The sequence below is a fragment of the Nilaparvata lugens genome, chromosome 7 (genome assembly GCF_014356525.2).
Source record: "Nilaparvata lugens isolate BPH chromosome 7, ASM1435652v1, whole genome shotgun sequence".
Lineage (NCBI taxonomy): Eukaryota > Metazoa > Arthropoda > Insecta > Hemiptera > Delphacidae > Nilaparvata > Nilaparvata lugens.
This window is the reverse complement of record NC_052510.1, coordinates 36,446,767-36,465,441: the sequence shown is the minus strand read 5'-3', so window position 1 is coordinate 36,465,441 and position 18,675 is coordinate 36,446,767. Positions and strand designations below refer to the sequence as shown.

The 18,675-nt window shown below is 34.0% G+C and overlaps 2 protein-coding genes across 6 annotated transcripts in view; both read right to left on the bottom strand.

Annotated features, from left to right (window-relative positions):
* LOC111062944 (tyrosine-protein phosphatase non-receptor type 21) overlaps positions 1–18,675 on the bottom strand; it is a 127,665-nt gene that overhangs the window by 86,550 nt on the left and 22,440 nt on the right. The gene's annotated exons all lie outside the window — the stretch shown is intronic.
* On the bottom strand, positions 9,764–18,507 carry LOC120352396. The gene is made up of 2 exons (XM_039432649.1): positions 18,451–18,507; positions 9,764–10,423 (listed from the first exon to the last, which is right to left on the bottom strand). Exon 2 carries the CDS (start codon positions 10,392–10,394, stop codon positions 9,789–9,791), a length of 606 nt encoding a protein of 201 aa, XP_039288583.1. The 5' UTR covers positions 10,395–10,423; positions 18,451–18,507; the 3' UTR covers positions 9,764–9,788.

The window sequence follows — 18,675 nt, the reverse complement described above, 5'->3', positions numbered from 1 at the left end:
ATAAGTTTCGTTTTTGATTAAAAAATAGAATTTAAACTGAAATTCTGATTCGAGGATTTGAGCTAGACACCTGTATTTGGTCTCATTCGAAAGATAATCAAAAAAGGAAGTTTTTGCGCTATAAAAATTATTTCGTACCTTGGTAAAAAAATCGAGAAAAATGTGTCTAAAGTTTTCAAAAAAACTTCAAAAATAATTTTTTTTCAACTTTGGCCGCTTTTTTTTCACTTGACAGGCATTATTATGAATAATACTCTTGACTGGTCAGAACAAGTGAACAAAACTTGTAAAAAGGTATTCTCAGCCATGCATGCATTGAAGAAAATGCACGATATTCTCCCTAGAAACATTAAATTATTATTGGTTCAATCTCTCATCTTCCCTCATTTAATGTATTGTAATTCTGTTCTTAACGATATGCAAGTCACTCTGAATGATAAACTACAGCGTTGCCAAAATTATTGTCTACGTTTCGTCTACTCTCTCCAACGCCATGATAATATCACCCCAGCCCACATTGCTAGTTCAACATTCAAGCTTCCCAATCAAAGGCTTTTTCGAATAGTCAAGCTTGTTAGAGATATCTTGAAATACGGTAATCCGAACTATTTTAAAGATGATTTCAAATTTGTCTCTGAAGGTAGGAGGATAGATGCTTCACATACTAGAACCGGAGAAAATACTTTAAGGATACCCAATCATCGAACTACTATTTTCACAAAATCCTTCTTAGTCAGTGCCTGTCGTGCATGGAATGCACTTCCTGTTTCTATCAGGTCCATCGAGAGCCGAGCGAGCTTCATCCTGACTTTAAAAAAACATCTTTTGGAACAAATGACTGAAACTGTCCGGCCCTAGAACGATCACATGACAATCATCCCCCACCCATCCCACAAATACAAACCTTTAAACCTGTTATAGAACGAATTGTATATATATATTATATAAACTCATGTTATTTCAATTATCCACTGCATACTGCTATATATTACTGAAAGTTGATTACCCTGATCTACTTTCAGCCTACTTCATTTTATTAATCAATTATTTGACCTTATCTACCTATATAATCATTTTACTTTATCAATTTTCTGTTTTTTTTTCTCTTAAATATTCATATTGATTAAAACTTTTACAATATTTCCATTAATAAATAAATCCTTAGTTTAAATAATGAAATTAACGATTTGGTAGAGAGTTAGTGGGGAGGATATTTTTAATATTCTTTCCGAAGAATGGACATTGATATGTCCAAAGCTCCGCCAATTTATGTAGATGCATAACAATATAATTATTATCTATAGTTATTATATTACAAATTGCTTTTTCATATCATATACGGTTCAATAATTATTTTCTTAGTCTATATCATGTAAATTCATCTATAATTTTGCTGTATTGTAAGCTATTGTATATAAGTGTATAAGACAGTATATTATTGTAATCTACATAAATAAAGTACTCAATCAATCAATCAAACCGCTAAAAAATACTACTCAATAATCGACTTTGGCATGTTTTATACCTCAAATCAATGTGAAATTTTGTCCTCTTTTCAACGATTTCCTTAAAATTCACTTAAGACCAATAGTTCTTGAGATATTGACGATTTAATGACTGGAAGTACGCCTGCTTGAAAAATATCGAAAAATCGATATATCTCGAAAACGAAGGTCGATAGGAGAAAATTTTACTGAACATTTTTTTGCAAATTGCATGGAGAATCTATGGTAGCCGGGATTTACACCTTATCTGGGACACCCTATATATATATATATATAATATATATATATATATATATATACAGGGTGTTTCAGAAGTAGTGTCGAGAATTTTAGGGTATTGTACCTGGATGCTAGGAGACTACAAATGTCATATTTGAAGTGTCCAAAACTCAGCGGTTATCCTTATAGCTGCCATTTTGTTTTTTTCACTTAAAAATTTTTATCTCAAGAACGAAATGTTGTATTGATCTGAAATTTGGCATGAATATTTATGCTATAAAGACTCAACTATAAAAAATAAAAAAAAATTTTTTCGTTGAAATTTTTCAAAATGGCGGCCATTTTAAATTTTTGATGGCGAATATCTCGAAAACCGTCCATTTTACAGAAAATTTACAAGAGACAAAAAAGTTAGCAAATTTTTCACAATTCCAATGATACCTAATTTATTAAGATTGGTCAAAGAATAACAGAGAAATTAATTTTTTTCGTACTGCATGCATGACCAATTACATTTTACATTGAAAAATATAATTTCACTCAAATCGGTTCACTGATACTAATGCAGCAATTGCTCAAAATGCCGTCCTTCAACTTGATTACACAGTCTGCACCTTTCAATCATGGACCGTCGAACTGCTATAAAAGCATTTTCATCATCTTGAATGGCACCTGCTGCAGCAACCACTCTTGCCACAAGGTCTTCTTCGTTTTCTACTGGCGTGCTGTAAACAAGGTCTTTCATATGGCCCCAGAAAAAAAAATCTAAAGGGTTGAGGTCAGGTGAACGTGCGGGCCACGGTACTGGTCCACCCCGCCCAATCCACCGCTGACGATAGGTCATGTTCAGAAAGTCCGTAACAACATTTCCGAAATGAGCAGGGGCACCATCATGTTGAAACCAAATATTATATCTGTTTGCAAGAGGCACATCTTCCAAAAGTTCTGGTAGTATGTCTCTTAAAAAAGTAATGTACGTGGGAGAATTCAGACGATTAGGAAGAATGTATGGTCCAATCACGCGATTACCTAAGATACCCGTCCAAACATTCAGCGAAAATCTATGCTGATAACCACGCACTTTGACCTCATGAGGATTGTCTAAGGCCCAGACGTGACTGTTGCGAGAGTTGAAGATTCCTTCTCTTGTAAAGCTGGACTCATCGGTAAATAACACATTTTCTAGAAAATTTGGTTGGATAATGTCTTGCTGAAGAAACCAACGGGCACAGTTTACTCTTGGCTCATAGTCGCGTTCAACCAATGAGTGAACTTTTTGAAAGCGGAAGGGGTGAAGTCTTTCCTTGTTTAGTACACGCCACACAGAAGAAGCACTTGAATTGATTTGCTTTGCAACTGCTCTCGTACTCGTTCTAGGATTGAAATCGAATTTCTGCAATACTTCCTCTTCAAAAGCAACATTTCGAACTGCTCGAGGCCTACCAGCAATTACCCTGTTCCGTTCAAATGAACCAACTTCTCTCAGCCGATTGTGAGTTCTTGTGAACACCTTGTCGGAAGGGAGACGGCGGTTTGGAAATGCAGCTGCATACATTCTTCTTGCTTCGGTCGCATTGCCAAGAGCTGCTCCATACATGAAGTGAATATCGGTGTACTCCAGCGAACTAAATTCCATTACAATAATTAAATATTTGTGTAGAAGCAACGTAAGAAAATATTGAAACTGGAAATTTAAGATAGAAATAAGACCTAGGAAACGTGAGACTAAGAAATAGGAAGCACTACATCTGGTTCTTTACTTTTAATGAAACAACAATACTTTTACAAGACAAACATTATCATCTGAAAACCATTGTAAAATCATCTGTTTGCCCATATGGAGCCATACCGAGTTTCAAAGCTTCATCTTAAATACATCTGGAATTAAAAAATTAATATTGATCTTTAAATGGTGAAAAGTGGTCATGCATGCAGTACGAAAAAAATTAATTTCTCTGTTATTCTTCGACCAATCTTAATAAATTAGGTATCATTGGAATCGTGAAAAAATTTGCTAACTTTTTTGTCTCTTGTAAATTTTCTGTAAAATGGACGGTTTTCGAGATATTCGCCATCAAAAATTTAAAATGGCCGCCATTTTGAAAAATTTCAACGAAAAATTTTTTTTTATTTTTTATAGTTGAGTCTTTATAGCATAAATATTCATGCCAAATTTCAGATCAATACAACATTTCGTTCTTGAGATAAAAATTTTTAAGTGAAAAAAACAAAATGGCAGCTATAAGGATAACCGCTGAGTTTTGGACACTTCAAATATGACATTTGTAGTCTCCTAGCATCCAGGTACAATACCCTAAAATTCTCGACACTACTTCTGAAACACCCTGTATATATATATATATATATATATTATATATATATATATATATATATATATATATATATATTAAATGTGAGTTTTCAAGTGTTTTTGAACTATTTATGTATTGTGTCTCCTGTTTTAATTTATATTACAAACTTTAAAGTGTCTTCTCTTATGTGCTATATATATACAGCATACTCAGTGGTCACACGACCGTTGGATTCAAAACTGCAGTCTGCTTGGTTGAGGAAGGAAACTCAGTCTCCGAAAATTTCCCCCATTTCTAATGTAAGTTTTTGAGTGTTTTCAATCTATTTATGTCTTGTGCCTCCTGTTTTAATTTATATTACAAACTTTAAAGTGTCTTCTGTTATGTATATATATAATATATATATATATATATATATAAATTGAAACAGGAGACTCAATTGTAGCAGCAGAGACCACAGATTACTCGATGCAGATGGATGGAGAGAAAAAGGGTACAGGGGACATTATGGGGTATTTAGGGAGCGGTTACAAACGGGATATTTAAGATTTGAGTGAGTTATGAATAAGGAAAGGTTTAGCTTATGAATTGATAGGAAAGAGGAGATTTAAAATTAGAAATAAAAAAAGAATTAGAGTAAAATTGGAGAAAGGAATTGTAGAATTGAACTTGAATGAAATTTATTTTTCATTTTTATTGAACATTTAATTATATATTTGATAGCTGTGAAATTTATTATGATATGACGAAATTTATTTCAATTTAATTAAACAGTTGGTAGCTATGGTACTATTGCTGTCTGTTGAGACCAGGACTGGAAGCAGCTCCAAGCACCCAAATAAAAGCAAATTCTTTTGTCTTGACATCTATGGAGGGGGCTGTGGGAGGAAGGGTGGCAAGGACTTTGACTTTGAAGCATTGGTCAAAGTTCTTGTTGTGCTCAGAGCCATGGGTAGGGATGGGTAGGGAAGTATTATTTTTAAAGGAAGCCCTGTGATTGTTGATCCGGAGGTTTAGAGCAGTGGTGGTTTCACCTATGTAGAAGGCAGGACAGAAGTTGCAGGAAAGGAGGTAGATGCAATTTTTTGAGATGCAATTACTGGATTGATGGATTTGGTGGGTGTAGTTGGTGATAGGACTGGTAAAGGAGATGGAAGAATCAGTGATAGGACAGGTTTTACAGCAGGGGCGTTTGCAAGGTAGGGTACCAGGTGGAGTTGGGATTTCATCAGAGGTGAGTGATTTGTTTTTTTCTGAGAATTTTCTTGAGGTTGGGAGGTTGCTTATAAATGAGGGTGGGTGGTTGCTGGAAAAGGTGTTTGGTAGAGGGATTGGAGGAGACGACATGGAACAGATATTTAAGGACAGGTTTGAGGTTTTCAATTCCAGGGAAGTAGGTGGTACAGAGGTTTGGAGTTTGTGGGATTTGGGAATTTTTTGTGGTTGGATAAGTGTCAGTTTTGGAGGAGATTTGTTTCTGTAACAACCTTTCAGGATAGTTACATTTCAGGAGGGATTGGTGGAGTTTTTTGAGGTACTGGTCAAGGTGGTGGGGATCACTGCAAATTTTTTGGCCTCGGATTGAGAGGGAACGTGGGAGGGATCTTTTGATGTGGTAGGGGTGGCAACTCTCTAACTGTTGAGTGTGGGTGGATTTGGTGAAAGTATTGGAGTAGGTGAAAGTAGTGGATAAGGTATTGGAGTTGGAAAGGATTACATTGACATCTAGGAAGTTGATGGAGGATTCAGAAATATATAGATAGATAGATATAGATATAGATATAAAAGTGCTTTATTGAAAAAAACAATATTTTACCAGAGGTATCATTTAAAAATATTGCATACACTATACGGCTTGGTCAAAGACCGTCAGCCGGAAATTCCGAATTACTAAGATAAATGAACACACATTCTTCATATCAAAATAAAATAAATAAATGCGTCTCTTTGGATAAAACAGAAGCATTCTAACATTTTATATTTCTAATGTGATCCAATTTCTTTCTTCATTTTTTAAATGAAAAAAAATAATAATAAAGTCCAAATAATACATAATGATCAAATTTCTTGATAATACACAAATTAAATTAAACAACCTGAGTAGAAAAAAGTCGGAAAAGAGTACCCAATGACTAAATTACAAAATATACAACTTACTATGGCACTAACCAAACATGCGTAAGAAGGAAATAAATATCCATGTTATGCTATTTCAATTCTTAAATTAAAATGGATTAATTCTTTCTTTTTCAAAAGTATATAGGCATATTACCTTTGAGTGGAAATGATCTAGATGAAAACGAAACAGCACCAACTTTACCTCAATTACAAACATTGACAACTATTGAGATGATGTATAATAATAATAACAACAATAATAATGGGGTTCATTAGTATTCTAATATCAAACCAAACTATTAAATTATTGAAATACCTCAGTAATTAAACTCTTGAATTAATTGCCACCTATAGCGCCAAGCATCTCTACAAAATAATGCCAGCTTTACCCAATCCTTGCCGTTCAAAAAATCAATAAATGCTTCCTGGTTAAGCTCAATAGCTCCCAAATATCTAGATCTCCACTCTGATAGAATGGGGCATACTGCTAGGAAATGGAAAATATCCTCGTTATCCCCTCTGTTACATAATGAACAGCGCATGTCTCTATTTTCCAACCACGGCTTGTAGTTCAAATCTATCAATCCACATCTTGCCTTCATCACCCATTTTATAAGCGCATGGCTACTCAGCTCCTTTATATAGCTCGCAGATCCTAGACCCAATTTCAGTGCTCTGTAATGAATATGAAAATTTGCCGCCGTTGCACCTCTCAAAAGATCCTCCCTGAAATTCTCTCTCACCCCATCCAACAATTTCAACATTTCACTCTTCCAGTTACCCATATTCTGAGCGGAAAAATCCAAATTAACATTGCACTCTGTTGCCATTTGTATCCATGCCTTGTACCAAAAACATTTCTTCCTTATTACCTCCACAGCCATAATCTTTGGTAATCTATCATTTTCCATTTTCAAAACTTTATTGATGTATTGAAAATGAAGCTTCAATGTATACTCGAAAATCAGCCTTTCATCCGTTTCAAGAAACAACATGTAATTTGGTGTGTTATTTGGCAGAGCGAACAATCTTTTAATATACAATCGTTTTAGTTTCTCAATGCTATCAAATTTCTGAAACCCCCACACTTGTGCCGCATAACAGATTATTGCTCTACTACATGCATTAAATAATACCGATTTAGCTTCAAGATTGATTTTATTGTCATTTATCACTCTGTTCCAACCAACATTCAAACTCAATTTTGCAATCTGTATCCTCTCCTTCATGTGCTGCTCCATGCTCATTTTTTGTGTAAATGTCACCCCCAAATATTTATAACTGTTAACTTGTTCCACTTCATTGCCTCCAAAAAACCAGCGCTCATTTCTACCCATTCTTCCACCGTTTCTGAAAACTAAAATTTTTGATTTTTCCAGGTTGACAGTTAGATTCCACTGCTCGCAATACTGTTTCATATTATTTATCATCCTTTGTAAGCTAACAGGAGAGTCTGACAAGAGTACAATATCATCGGCGTACATTAGTACCCTTATTCGTTTGTTTGCCACTAGTATGCCTCCCTCTAGAGCATCATCTAAATCATTCAAAAAGATTGAGAATAATAACGGGCTGATCACGCATCCCTGCCTTAAGCCCATCTCTGTAGCAAAGCTCTTTGTCAGGCCATCTTTACACCATACACTAGCAATTGTTTCACTATTCAAAGCTTTTAGTATATTAATCATTTTTGTGGATAAACCTAGGCAGGATAACTTGTAGAAGAGAGCGCTTCTATCAATAGAGTCGAACGCGGCTCGGTAATCGACGAAGAAACAGTAAACTTTATTTTTTCTAATCTGCAATTTTAATTGAATAATAGATGAAAGAGTGAAAATATTATCGACAGTTGAATAACCTTTTCTGAAGCCGGCCTGATATTCATTGAGAATATTTCTGTCCTTGACCCATTTATCAATTCGTTTCAACAAACATCCACAAAACAGTTTTGCGATAACGTCCATAAGTCTTATACCTCTATAGCTCTCTACATTTTCTCTCTCTCTCTTTCTTGTAGAGTGGGAACACGATCGATAACTTGAAACTGTCTGGCACGTCACCCGAGTTGAAAATTCTATCAAATAGAATTATAATCTTATCAATTAGATTCGACGGAGCATTTTTGTAAAATTCATAGGAAATGCGATCCACTCCTGGTGCTTTATTATTTTTAGCTTCCTTTATAACTAACAACAACTCTCTCATTTCAAAATTCCTATCCATCTCTAAGTTCTCCACTATAGGGACTGCATACTGTACTGGATTACTTATCAATTGAGGATTCCATAATTTGAAAAAGTAATTCACCCAATCTTGAGCATTTATAGAATTCGAAACAAATTTATTCATATTTTTAAACTTATTTAATCCATCCCAGAAGCTTTTTGTATCTCTTGCTGAATTTAAATTATCAATAAGTCTGCAGTTGAACTCTTTTCGCTTTCTCTCGCACAAACTTTTGAATGAACGTTTCACTTCTAGATAATTTATCCTATTATATTCAGAGTGGTTGTTTCTGTAAAATTTCAAAAGAGACATGACTAATTTTCTCGTATTCCAACATTCCCAGTCAAACCATGGTTGCTCAAATTTTATATTTTTTTGTCCAGGCCCCTTTATCTGACTACTTCCTGACGCCTCTATTATACAATTTTTTATATTGTCCAATAATTGACGATTATCACTGCCTTCTACAACCATGCTTTGAACAATATCAGTGACTCTATTTTTATAATTCTCAATACCACACCTTAATACTAGTTTGGGCAACAGAGGCAGACAATCATGTTGCTTATCTTCGCGTGCCATGTATAATTCTAATTTTATGGGCATATGATCGGAATACGCACACGGTATTACTCTAAAATTGTGAACATAGCAAGTAAGACTCAATGGCACGGCTGCTATATCATTAACTGACGCACCACTTGCCCCAACAAACGTCATCTCACCCTCCTTATCTCCTTCTGTTCTCCCATTAACAACAATATAACCCAGATTATCACACATTTCTAAATACTTTCTTCCTCTTGAATTTATAGTCAAGTCTTTTGAGGTTCTTAATAAGTACAATCCTCCTAAATCATAATCAGTTACTCTCATTCCTTGCATATTGCCTATTCTAACATTCTTATCACCTATCAACACTATTTCTAAATCTGAATTCTCCAATAGGAAATCATACAGCTGTTCAAAATCTGTCTGCCAATTATTGGGATTAATATATACAGGTAATAAATGAACAACCTTATTTTCACTAATCTTGACAATCGCCACCGGTCTACCTCTCACTCTTTCTACTCTAATACTATCTTTAAAAATAGAGTTTTTATTCAAACCCAACAATAAACCCCCACTAGCTCTGCCGTAGAAAAACTCTCACACTCCAATTCCATACAACTATAAAATCTGAGAGATACTAATTAAAATAACCAGCATCTTTCTCCAACACAAAAGTTTCACTTAAACATATTACTTCGTATTCTCTTAGGATATTGAAGAAACTGTTCTCTTTAAGTTTACTTTTCAGACCACAAACATTATAATACAAAATAGACAGAATAGAGTTTTCACCTCGACCGTTCCCTGTACCTATCTGACCGTGTGGTGATTGAGCCGTGAGCGCGGGTCGGCCTCATTCGTTATGAAGCGAGTCGCCATCCTCGTTGCCAGCTACTTGGGCGTCGGGTCGTCGACGTCGATCTCCCCTCGTAATTGCTTGTATCTGCTCGGTGAAGTCCATCCTCAGCATCTCCTTCAGTTTTTCCGCTCCGTCCTCCGTACCAGCCATCAGCCTGTTGCCATCTTTCGACCATTGGAATTTAATTTCTTCCACCAACATGAAATCGAATCCTATATAAGTTTCAATTCCGTTTGTCATCCTATCAATAGCTTTCTTCAATGCCAACAGTCTAGCACGGATAACACGAATGTCCTTTGGATAATCCCGATGGACCACATAATTTGTATTTTTCAACTTGCGAACATTTTTGAAAATTTTATTGATATGTTCATCTTTTGGTATATGCGCGATTACTGAAGGTCCTCTGCCCAACAAATGAGCCCTATTTACTTCGATTTCACTTGTTATACCTAAAACTTCCGAACAAAATTCTTTCACTTTCTCAACACATTTATTGTTTTCCACGTTTCGTAATCCTTTGAAAATCACATTATTTCTTCGTGATCTAGTTTCGAGCTCAATAAGCCTCTCCTCACTTTTTTCACCCATACGGCGCATTTTTTCTAACTCTCCTTTAAGCGATTTATTTTCCTCCTCTAACACCGTAATTTTCGCGTTAAGCGTTTGAATGTCTTCCTTAGTAGCAAGTTTAGAAATGTTTTCCTCTAGAATATTTTTAAAAGAGTCCATTAATTGTGTAAGTGACATATTTCCGACCTTTTGCTCACCCATATTTGCAATCTGTTGACGTTTAGCAAGATTCTAATGCACTTCTGGTGAATTTCTAGAACGCTTCTTACTTTCTGAACTGGATGAGCTCATCTGCCTCCCGTTAACACTCGTTAACCACAGGATTTAATTTAATATTAACTCACTATTTATAATTCCAATAAACACCTGAACTCACGAAATTAATAGGTTAGCAGAGAAAAGAACCAGCAATTTCACGCCGCAAAAACGAAAGCCTTGACCGGTAAACACTGATAAGAGAGCAAACTAAGCGACCGTTCAGCTCGGTGTCTCAATCGGAACTCTTCAGAAATATATATAAATTATGTAAACTTAAACAATTGATGTGCTGACTACTATTTTTGTCCATAACGCTTAGTGTTGCTCTCAGCGCGCTCATTTTAGTTAGTCTACTCCAGCCACTTCACATCAAATAGACCATTTATGAATTATTTCGAAAATTTTAATTGTATTTTAGGATATAAGTTTGATCAAATTAATATTAATAATGGCACTATAAATACTCCTTCATCTTTCCTTATCAATCTGGATATCAATGATAAAATGACAGATGCAAATTTACCGTTTACTTCAGTTACCACATATGCACAAAAATTAAGTCATGTACCACCTAGAAATTAGATCTAAGTTAGTAAACTTTAATTTGTAACTTAATTTTAATTTTTGTAATTTTTAAGTGTCCCAAATGTATTTTTCGGGACGAAAAAAACTTAAGAAGGAAGGAATTATGTAAACTTAAACAGTTGATGTGCTGACTACTATTTTTGTCAGTACCGCTTAGTGTCGCTCTCAGTGCGCTCATTTTAGTTAGTCTACTCCAGCCACTTGATGTGTTAACATGTATTTTTCGCAAATAGAATTTCTTTTTAAAAACTGAGTTTTAATGAACGTGAATGTATTTGGCGCTCAAACAGGGACCCTGAAGAGTTTTTCGTGAACATTTTCGTGAAAATTGTGCTTTTCATTTAACCGCCAGTTTATATTGATCAATTATCAAGTGATCGCGGAAAATTCGAAAGTCTGGGTCACAACTGATATGAACCATCATCGAGACCGTCAAGTGGAAGAGTGACTCATCAACACCAACAACCAACAACCACCATCCTGGGGAAGAAAGGCAAGAAGGATAACAGACCAGATCATAAACTCCTTATCGATTACCGGCCAAGGTTAAGATCGTACCTGGCTCTGGCTGCAGCTGTATCCAACTCCACAGTTCAAGGTAACACGTCTTCTACATCTACAATCAGTGACAGTAATAGTGAAGATAACAGTGAAAGCACAATGGATAACCCCCTTATTTCAAGACCAATTGCGAAATATCACCTACACATAATACCTGAATATACAGGAAACCCAATAGAACTACTTAGCTTTCTCGAAGTTGTCGAAAAATTGAAAAATGACTATTGTAATAATCGTATCGCGGAAGCAGCCGACAATCATTGGATTCTCCTTCACTATTGTAAAAACAAATTACATGGACCTGCTAAAGATGTAATCCTCAACAGTACAGTAGATGACCTCTCAAATTTGATTGATGTTTTGAAAAACAACTTTGCCGATAATAGGACAGTAGAACAATTAACTATGGAACTGCTTGCTATGAAATCACACAAAAAAGAACACCCTATTCAATTCATAAATAGACTGCAACAAAAAAGTACCGTGATTATCTCAAGACACAAACTCGATGGACTAACTGGTCCAATTCTTGAAACTATCTCATCTCAGTTGGATAAACAAATTGTAATGATTTTAGTCGAAGGAATCAACCACCAGCTTGGAGCTCACCTACAAACGGTAGGAATCAAAGACCTCAGTGATGCAAGACAGGCTATTATCAATAAGAGTAGTGTTTATTTGAAACATTTAGGATTTACTACTGATGTAACACAAATGAATCAAACTTTCAGTAAATCTGAAGGAAAACAAAACTCGTAAAATTTCAATCAAAATTCGCATCCGAAAAATTTCCATCAGTTTAAAAACCACAACAATTCAAATCAAAGAAACTTTTCTCAATCTCAAAATCGTGATTTCAATTTCAATCAGAGAAATTTTTCTCAACCTCAAAATCATTTCAATCAGAGAAATTTCTCTCAGCCTCAAAATAATTTCAACAGAGGACAATCCTTTCAAAGTAGATTTTGTAATGGACAAAGTTTCCAAAATCACAACTTCAATCGTAATCCAAATGCAAACTTCAATAATAACAACCAAAATTTGAATAAAAAATCAAACGATGTGAGCATGAAAACAGTTTCCAACTTTCAAAAGTTTCCACTTCACAATATTGAATCTTCTGAAAATGATTTTTCCGAATTTGAAAGAATGGATGCTAGAATGAGTTCTATGGAAAATGCTGTAAGTGACCTTTGCGAGAAAATGAATCATTTTTTAGAAGTAGGCTCGAACAACAATCCAAAAACGTAGTATTAGATTTGAATACGATCTCTCCTGATTTTCCTCATATTCATTACAATGATTCACGAATTTTGATCGATACAGGTAGTAAATATAATTTCATTAAACCTTAAATGGTTTCTCCTCAGACAAAAATAATTGTGATTATAAAATTCGTACACCCGCTGGTGAATATAATGGAAAAGGTTGTGTAAATATTAATGTTAAGAATATGCTTGGTGTTGATAAAGATGAAAAATTTTATGTGTATGATTTTAGCGATAATTATGATGTTCTTATTGGAAAGCAAACATTGCAAGGGTTGAAAGCAAAAATTGATTTGGAGACCATTGTCTCATAACAAAAGATTGCACGATACCACTGTTAGGAATGAATCATATTGAAACCAACAAGGGTTGGAATGAATTGGAAATTAAAACTAATGTTTGCACTCCATCAGATAAGCTATGTGTTGTTAGTATTAAGGAATTGCAGTTGTATAATATTGTAACTGATATTGATAGGAATGGTTTTATTGAGATTGAATATTTTTCTGATTGTATCAAAATGTTGAATATCGAAACAGTTTCTGTAGAAGAATGTGAATTGTACATGGGTGAGATGATCGATAATCCCCTCTCCATTGACGAAATCACTTCTTTATTGAGAACTGAGCATATGAACTCAGAAGAGAAAGAATGCATTATTAGTACTCTTATGAAATATCCCGAAATAATAAAATTCGAAGGTGATATATTAACTGCTACTAGCTTGCTCAAGCATAAAATAGTGACTACAGACGAAGAACCTTTTTATTCAAAAAACTACCGCTATCCTATCTCATTTAGGCAGGATATAGTAATGAAATAGACAAGTTATTCGAACAAAAGATAATAAGACCGTCTAATTCTCCGTACAACTCTCCCTTATGGGTTGTGCCGAAGAAACCTGATGCTTCAGGAAAACGCAAAGTTCGTCTTGTAGTAGATTATCGGAAATTGAACAACAAAACTAAAGATGACAGATTTCCTCTCCCGAATATTGAAGACTTGTTCTCAAAAATCGGTCGAGCAACGTACTTTTCGGCTATTGACCTTGTTTCAGGATTCCATCAAATTGAAATGGAACCCGAATCAATACCAAAAACAGCTTTTAGTACTGAAAATGGTCATTATGAGTTTCTCAGAATGCCATTTGGGTTGAAAAATGGTCCACCTCAATTTCAAAGGACAATGAACTTGATATTTTGTGATTTACCAAATGTTCTTGTATATCTTGATGATATTATTACTTTTAGTGATAGCTTACAAGAGCACATGAAACACCTGAACGTTGTATTCAAACGATTGAAAACTCATCAACTAAAAATACAATTGGACAAGACCGAATTCTTTAAGAAAGAACTTCTATTTCTAGGTCACATAGTTTCGGAAAAAGGCATTCAGCCTAATCCTGAAAAAGTAAAAGCAATAAAAGATTTTCCCGTTCCACAAACTACTAAACAAATGAAACAATTTTTATGATACTACAGAAAAATGATAAAAGGATTCGCTAAAATAGCTCAACCTTTAACTAACGCATTGAGAAAAACATCCACTATAAACCCAAAAGATTTTCTGAAAGAAGCAATTACTAACGCACCAATATTGCAGTTACCTAAATTGAATGATCCATATATTTTGACAACAGACGCATCCAATGTAAGCTTAGGGGCGGTCCTTAGTCAAATGACTGACAATAAAGATCTCCCAATTTCATTCGCTTCTAGAACACTCAATCCCGCTGAACAGAATCTTTCTACTATTGAAAAAGAAATGTTGGCAATAACTTGGGCAGTGAAACATTTCAGGCCATATTTGTATGGAAGAAAATTTACCCTAAGAACAGATCAAAAGCCACTCCAATGGCTTCATTCTCTAAAAGAACCAAATGCTAAATTAATGAGATGGAAATTGTTAATGGAAGAGTATGATTACACCGTAGAATTTATAAAAGGTCGCTCAAATTGTGTTGCTGATTGTCTCTCACGGCCTTTCAATGTAAATATGATGGAAAGTAGTGATGAATTTACAGGTTTTGACGATTCAGAATTGTTCCCAGGCTTTCCCGCGGAAAATAATGCGAACAACGACAATGTCAATAACAATGATGAGTACGATGACATTGATATCAATGATCTGCTAAGATTCCATAACAATGAAGCTCCTCCGTCGGTAAATGAAAGTATATTGAATGATTTTGATGAACACATAGGTAACAATTCGATCGTTAATGCAAATATTGATAATATTAATGAAAATTAGGTGGAAACTGGCAACGAAAACCTTGTAAATAATACTAATAATGATAATGACAATGACTCACTAATGACACAACATTCTCAAGAAAGTTCAGATGATAGAATAGGTATAATGGACGAAAATAGTATCATAAACACTGAAGCAAACCAAATAGTTATTTCACGAGGTAAAGGAAAACCCCAATTCAAAAAGATCTTTAATAATAACAGAATAATTTTCAAATACAGAGACGCAGGTGATATTGGAAACAAGAAATACGAGAGTATTTGAAACCTGATACTGTGTACGGTATAGTATTTTCAAATAAAAGTCCATTGTTTGAAGCTCTAAAAACAGAAATTCTGAGTTCAATGACTAATGAAATTGTCAAAATAGTTCCCAACATAAAATTCCGAATCTACAAAAGAATAAACGCCGACATAACTGATGTAGATGAACAAACAATGATAATAGCTCGATGTCATGAAGACAAAAACTTCCACAGAGGAATTAACGAGAATAATAAACAAATACGTAAAAACTACTATTGGCCCGCAATGCACAAAGACGTAACCGAATTTGTAAATAAATGTGAAATCTGTTTGAAAACCAAGTATGAAAGGAACCCAATTAAAACTAAATTCAAAGTAACTCCCACACCTACTAAACCTTTCGAAAAACTTCAGATTGACGCTTTCACGTATAATAATATTAAAATCCTCACAATTGTCGATTCGTTTTCTAAAAGACTTTCCGCCTACACATTGAAATCAGCTAACAGTATCAAAATAATAAAAAATCTAAACAACTATCTTTCAGTTTTCCCAATTCCAAAATGCATTCAAACCGATAACGGATTAGAATTCAACAATGCACTACAAACAACTCACTGAAATAAATGGTATTGAAACTTACTTCACCACACCTTATCATCCCCAATCTCAAGGACTAATAGAAAGAACACACTCCACAATTATTGAAATTCTACAAGGACTTGAAATTAAATTCCCAAAATATAGTGTTGAACAAAAACTTCGATTAGCTTTGCGAACCTATAACAATTCGATAAAAGATCAATTCAACTCAAGCCCAAATGAACTAACTTTCGAAATTCAGAATTATTTACCAAAAAATGAAGATCAGGATAATCCCGCAGTAATCACTGAAGAACTTGCTAATCAATACTTCAAAGAAATACAAGCGTTGAATGATGCCGTTTATAAGAAAATAATCGAGGAAAAAGAAAAACGAACAGAAAAATGTAACAAAAATAGAGAGGAACCACCTGAAATACCAGATAGGATATTCATCAAAACCCCGAAATTTCACAAAAATGTTCCAAGGTATAGCACAGCTACTAAGGAAGGTGATAGGTTTAAACTGAAAAGAAATGTAATCAAAATCCACCCTAACAGAATGAAAAGGCCTCGTAAAAAAGTAAAAGATAATCTAATTGTTGCAGATGAAGGCAATGACCATCCTTCTGTTGTTCCTGATCCTAGCAACGTTGACTTACAGACTGACAGACTTGACAAAGACAGCAGGAATAATTCCGATTAGAATAGGACAATCTATGCTCATTAACGACACATACAAAGTTATCCATTTTACTAACGTGACTGACCTTAAAATACAATCTTTGAAATTACAGACTCATATTAATAATCTGCAAGTCGCTTACATATCCTCTGACATTGAATCCTTGAAGAAAATTTCACTCAACCAATATTTTAAATTAGAAATGATTTCTGAAAATAAAAATAAAAAGGTAAAACGTGGACTAATGAACGGATTAGGAAACGCCATATCATGGTTGACAGGACTTATGACTGCTGACGACAAAGAACACCTCGACAAAGTTATTGATAAAATAGAAAATAATGAATTACATCTTGTTAAAAATGAAAAACATAATTTTGAAATGAACCATGAGTTAATTAAGAAATTTAATTTCGATGTTGAGCATATTAATTCAAATAATAAAGCATTAAAAAATATTACTAACGAAACTGCCAATATTGTCGAAAATATGCAAGCTGTTGACTTAATTACTTTGACTATACAATTGTTGGATGATGAAATAAATGATGTTGCTAACTCGTTGAAGTATTGCAAAGAAGGGAAACTTCATCCATCAATTTTGAGCTTTGATGATTTTCGTAGGTTAATTAATTATTATAAGAATTATTCATTAGCTAGTAGAGATTCCAGTATTTTATGGGAAATTAGTAATAGCACTTGTATTGTATCGAAATCTGTTATAACTTACATTATCCATTTACCGAAATTAAACGATTTACTTGAAAAATATGACCTTCTGTCTTATCCTGTTGGAATGGAATCAAATGTTCACACCATGAAATTAAAAGAAAAATCGATATCTGTGTCTCAAAACAAAAAGCTTTGGAAACTGACCAATTGTCAAATATTCTCTTCTATTTCTTTTTGTACTTCAGGAGAAATTATACATGATAACTGTATGTTGTCTGTAGTAAATAATAAGGATTTGGATAGTTGTGTAAGAATAGAAATAATTAATGATAGACCATTTATGAATTATTTCGAAAATTTTAGGATATAAGTTTGATCAAATTAACATTAATAATGGCACTATAAATACTCCTTCATCTTTCCTTATCAATCTGGATATCAATGATAAAATGACAGATGTAAATTTACCGTTTACTTCAGTTACCACATATGCACAAAAATTAAGTCATGTACCACTTAGAAATTAGATCTAAGTTAGTAAACTTTAATTTGTAACTTCATTTTAATTTTTGTAATTTTTAAGTGTCCCAAATGTATTTTTCGGGACGAAAAAAACTTAAGAAGGAAGGAATTATGTAAACTTAAACAGTTGATGTGCTGACTACTATTTTTGTCAGTACCGCTTAGTGTCGCTCTCAGTGCGCTCATTTTAGTTAGTCTACTCCAGCCACTTGATGTGTTAGCATGTATTTTTCGCAAATAAAATTTCTTTTTAAAAACTGAGTTTTAATGAACGTGAACTGAGTTCCCTTTCTCAACCGAGCAGAGAGTGGCACAGTTTGGAATCCCTTTTCAAACTAGAAATCCCTTTCAAACTGTGCCACTCTCTGCTCGGTTGAGAAAGGTTACTCAGTTCCCGAGAACTTCCGTTTACCTATAATGTAAGTTTTCAAGTGTCTTCAATCTACTTATGTCTTGTGTCTCCTGTTTTAATTTATATTACAAACTTTAAAGTGTCTTCTGTTGTGCTATATATATATATATATATATATATATATATATATATATATATTATATATATATATATATATATATATATATGAGACACAAGACATAAGTAGATTGAAAACACTTGAAAACTTACATTATAGGTAAACGGAAGTTCTCGGGAAGTGAGTAACCTTTCTCAACCG

Excerpts from the sequence above, each read along its gene's own strand:
- LOC120352396 (XM_039432649.1), bottom strand. The coding sequence starts at position 10,394 with ATGCGCCGTATGGGTGAAAAAAGTGAGGAGAGGCTTATTGAGCTCGAA.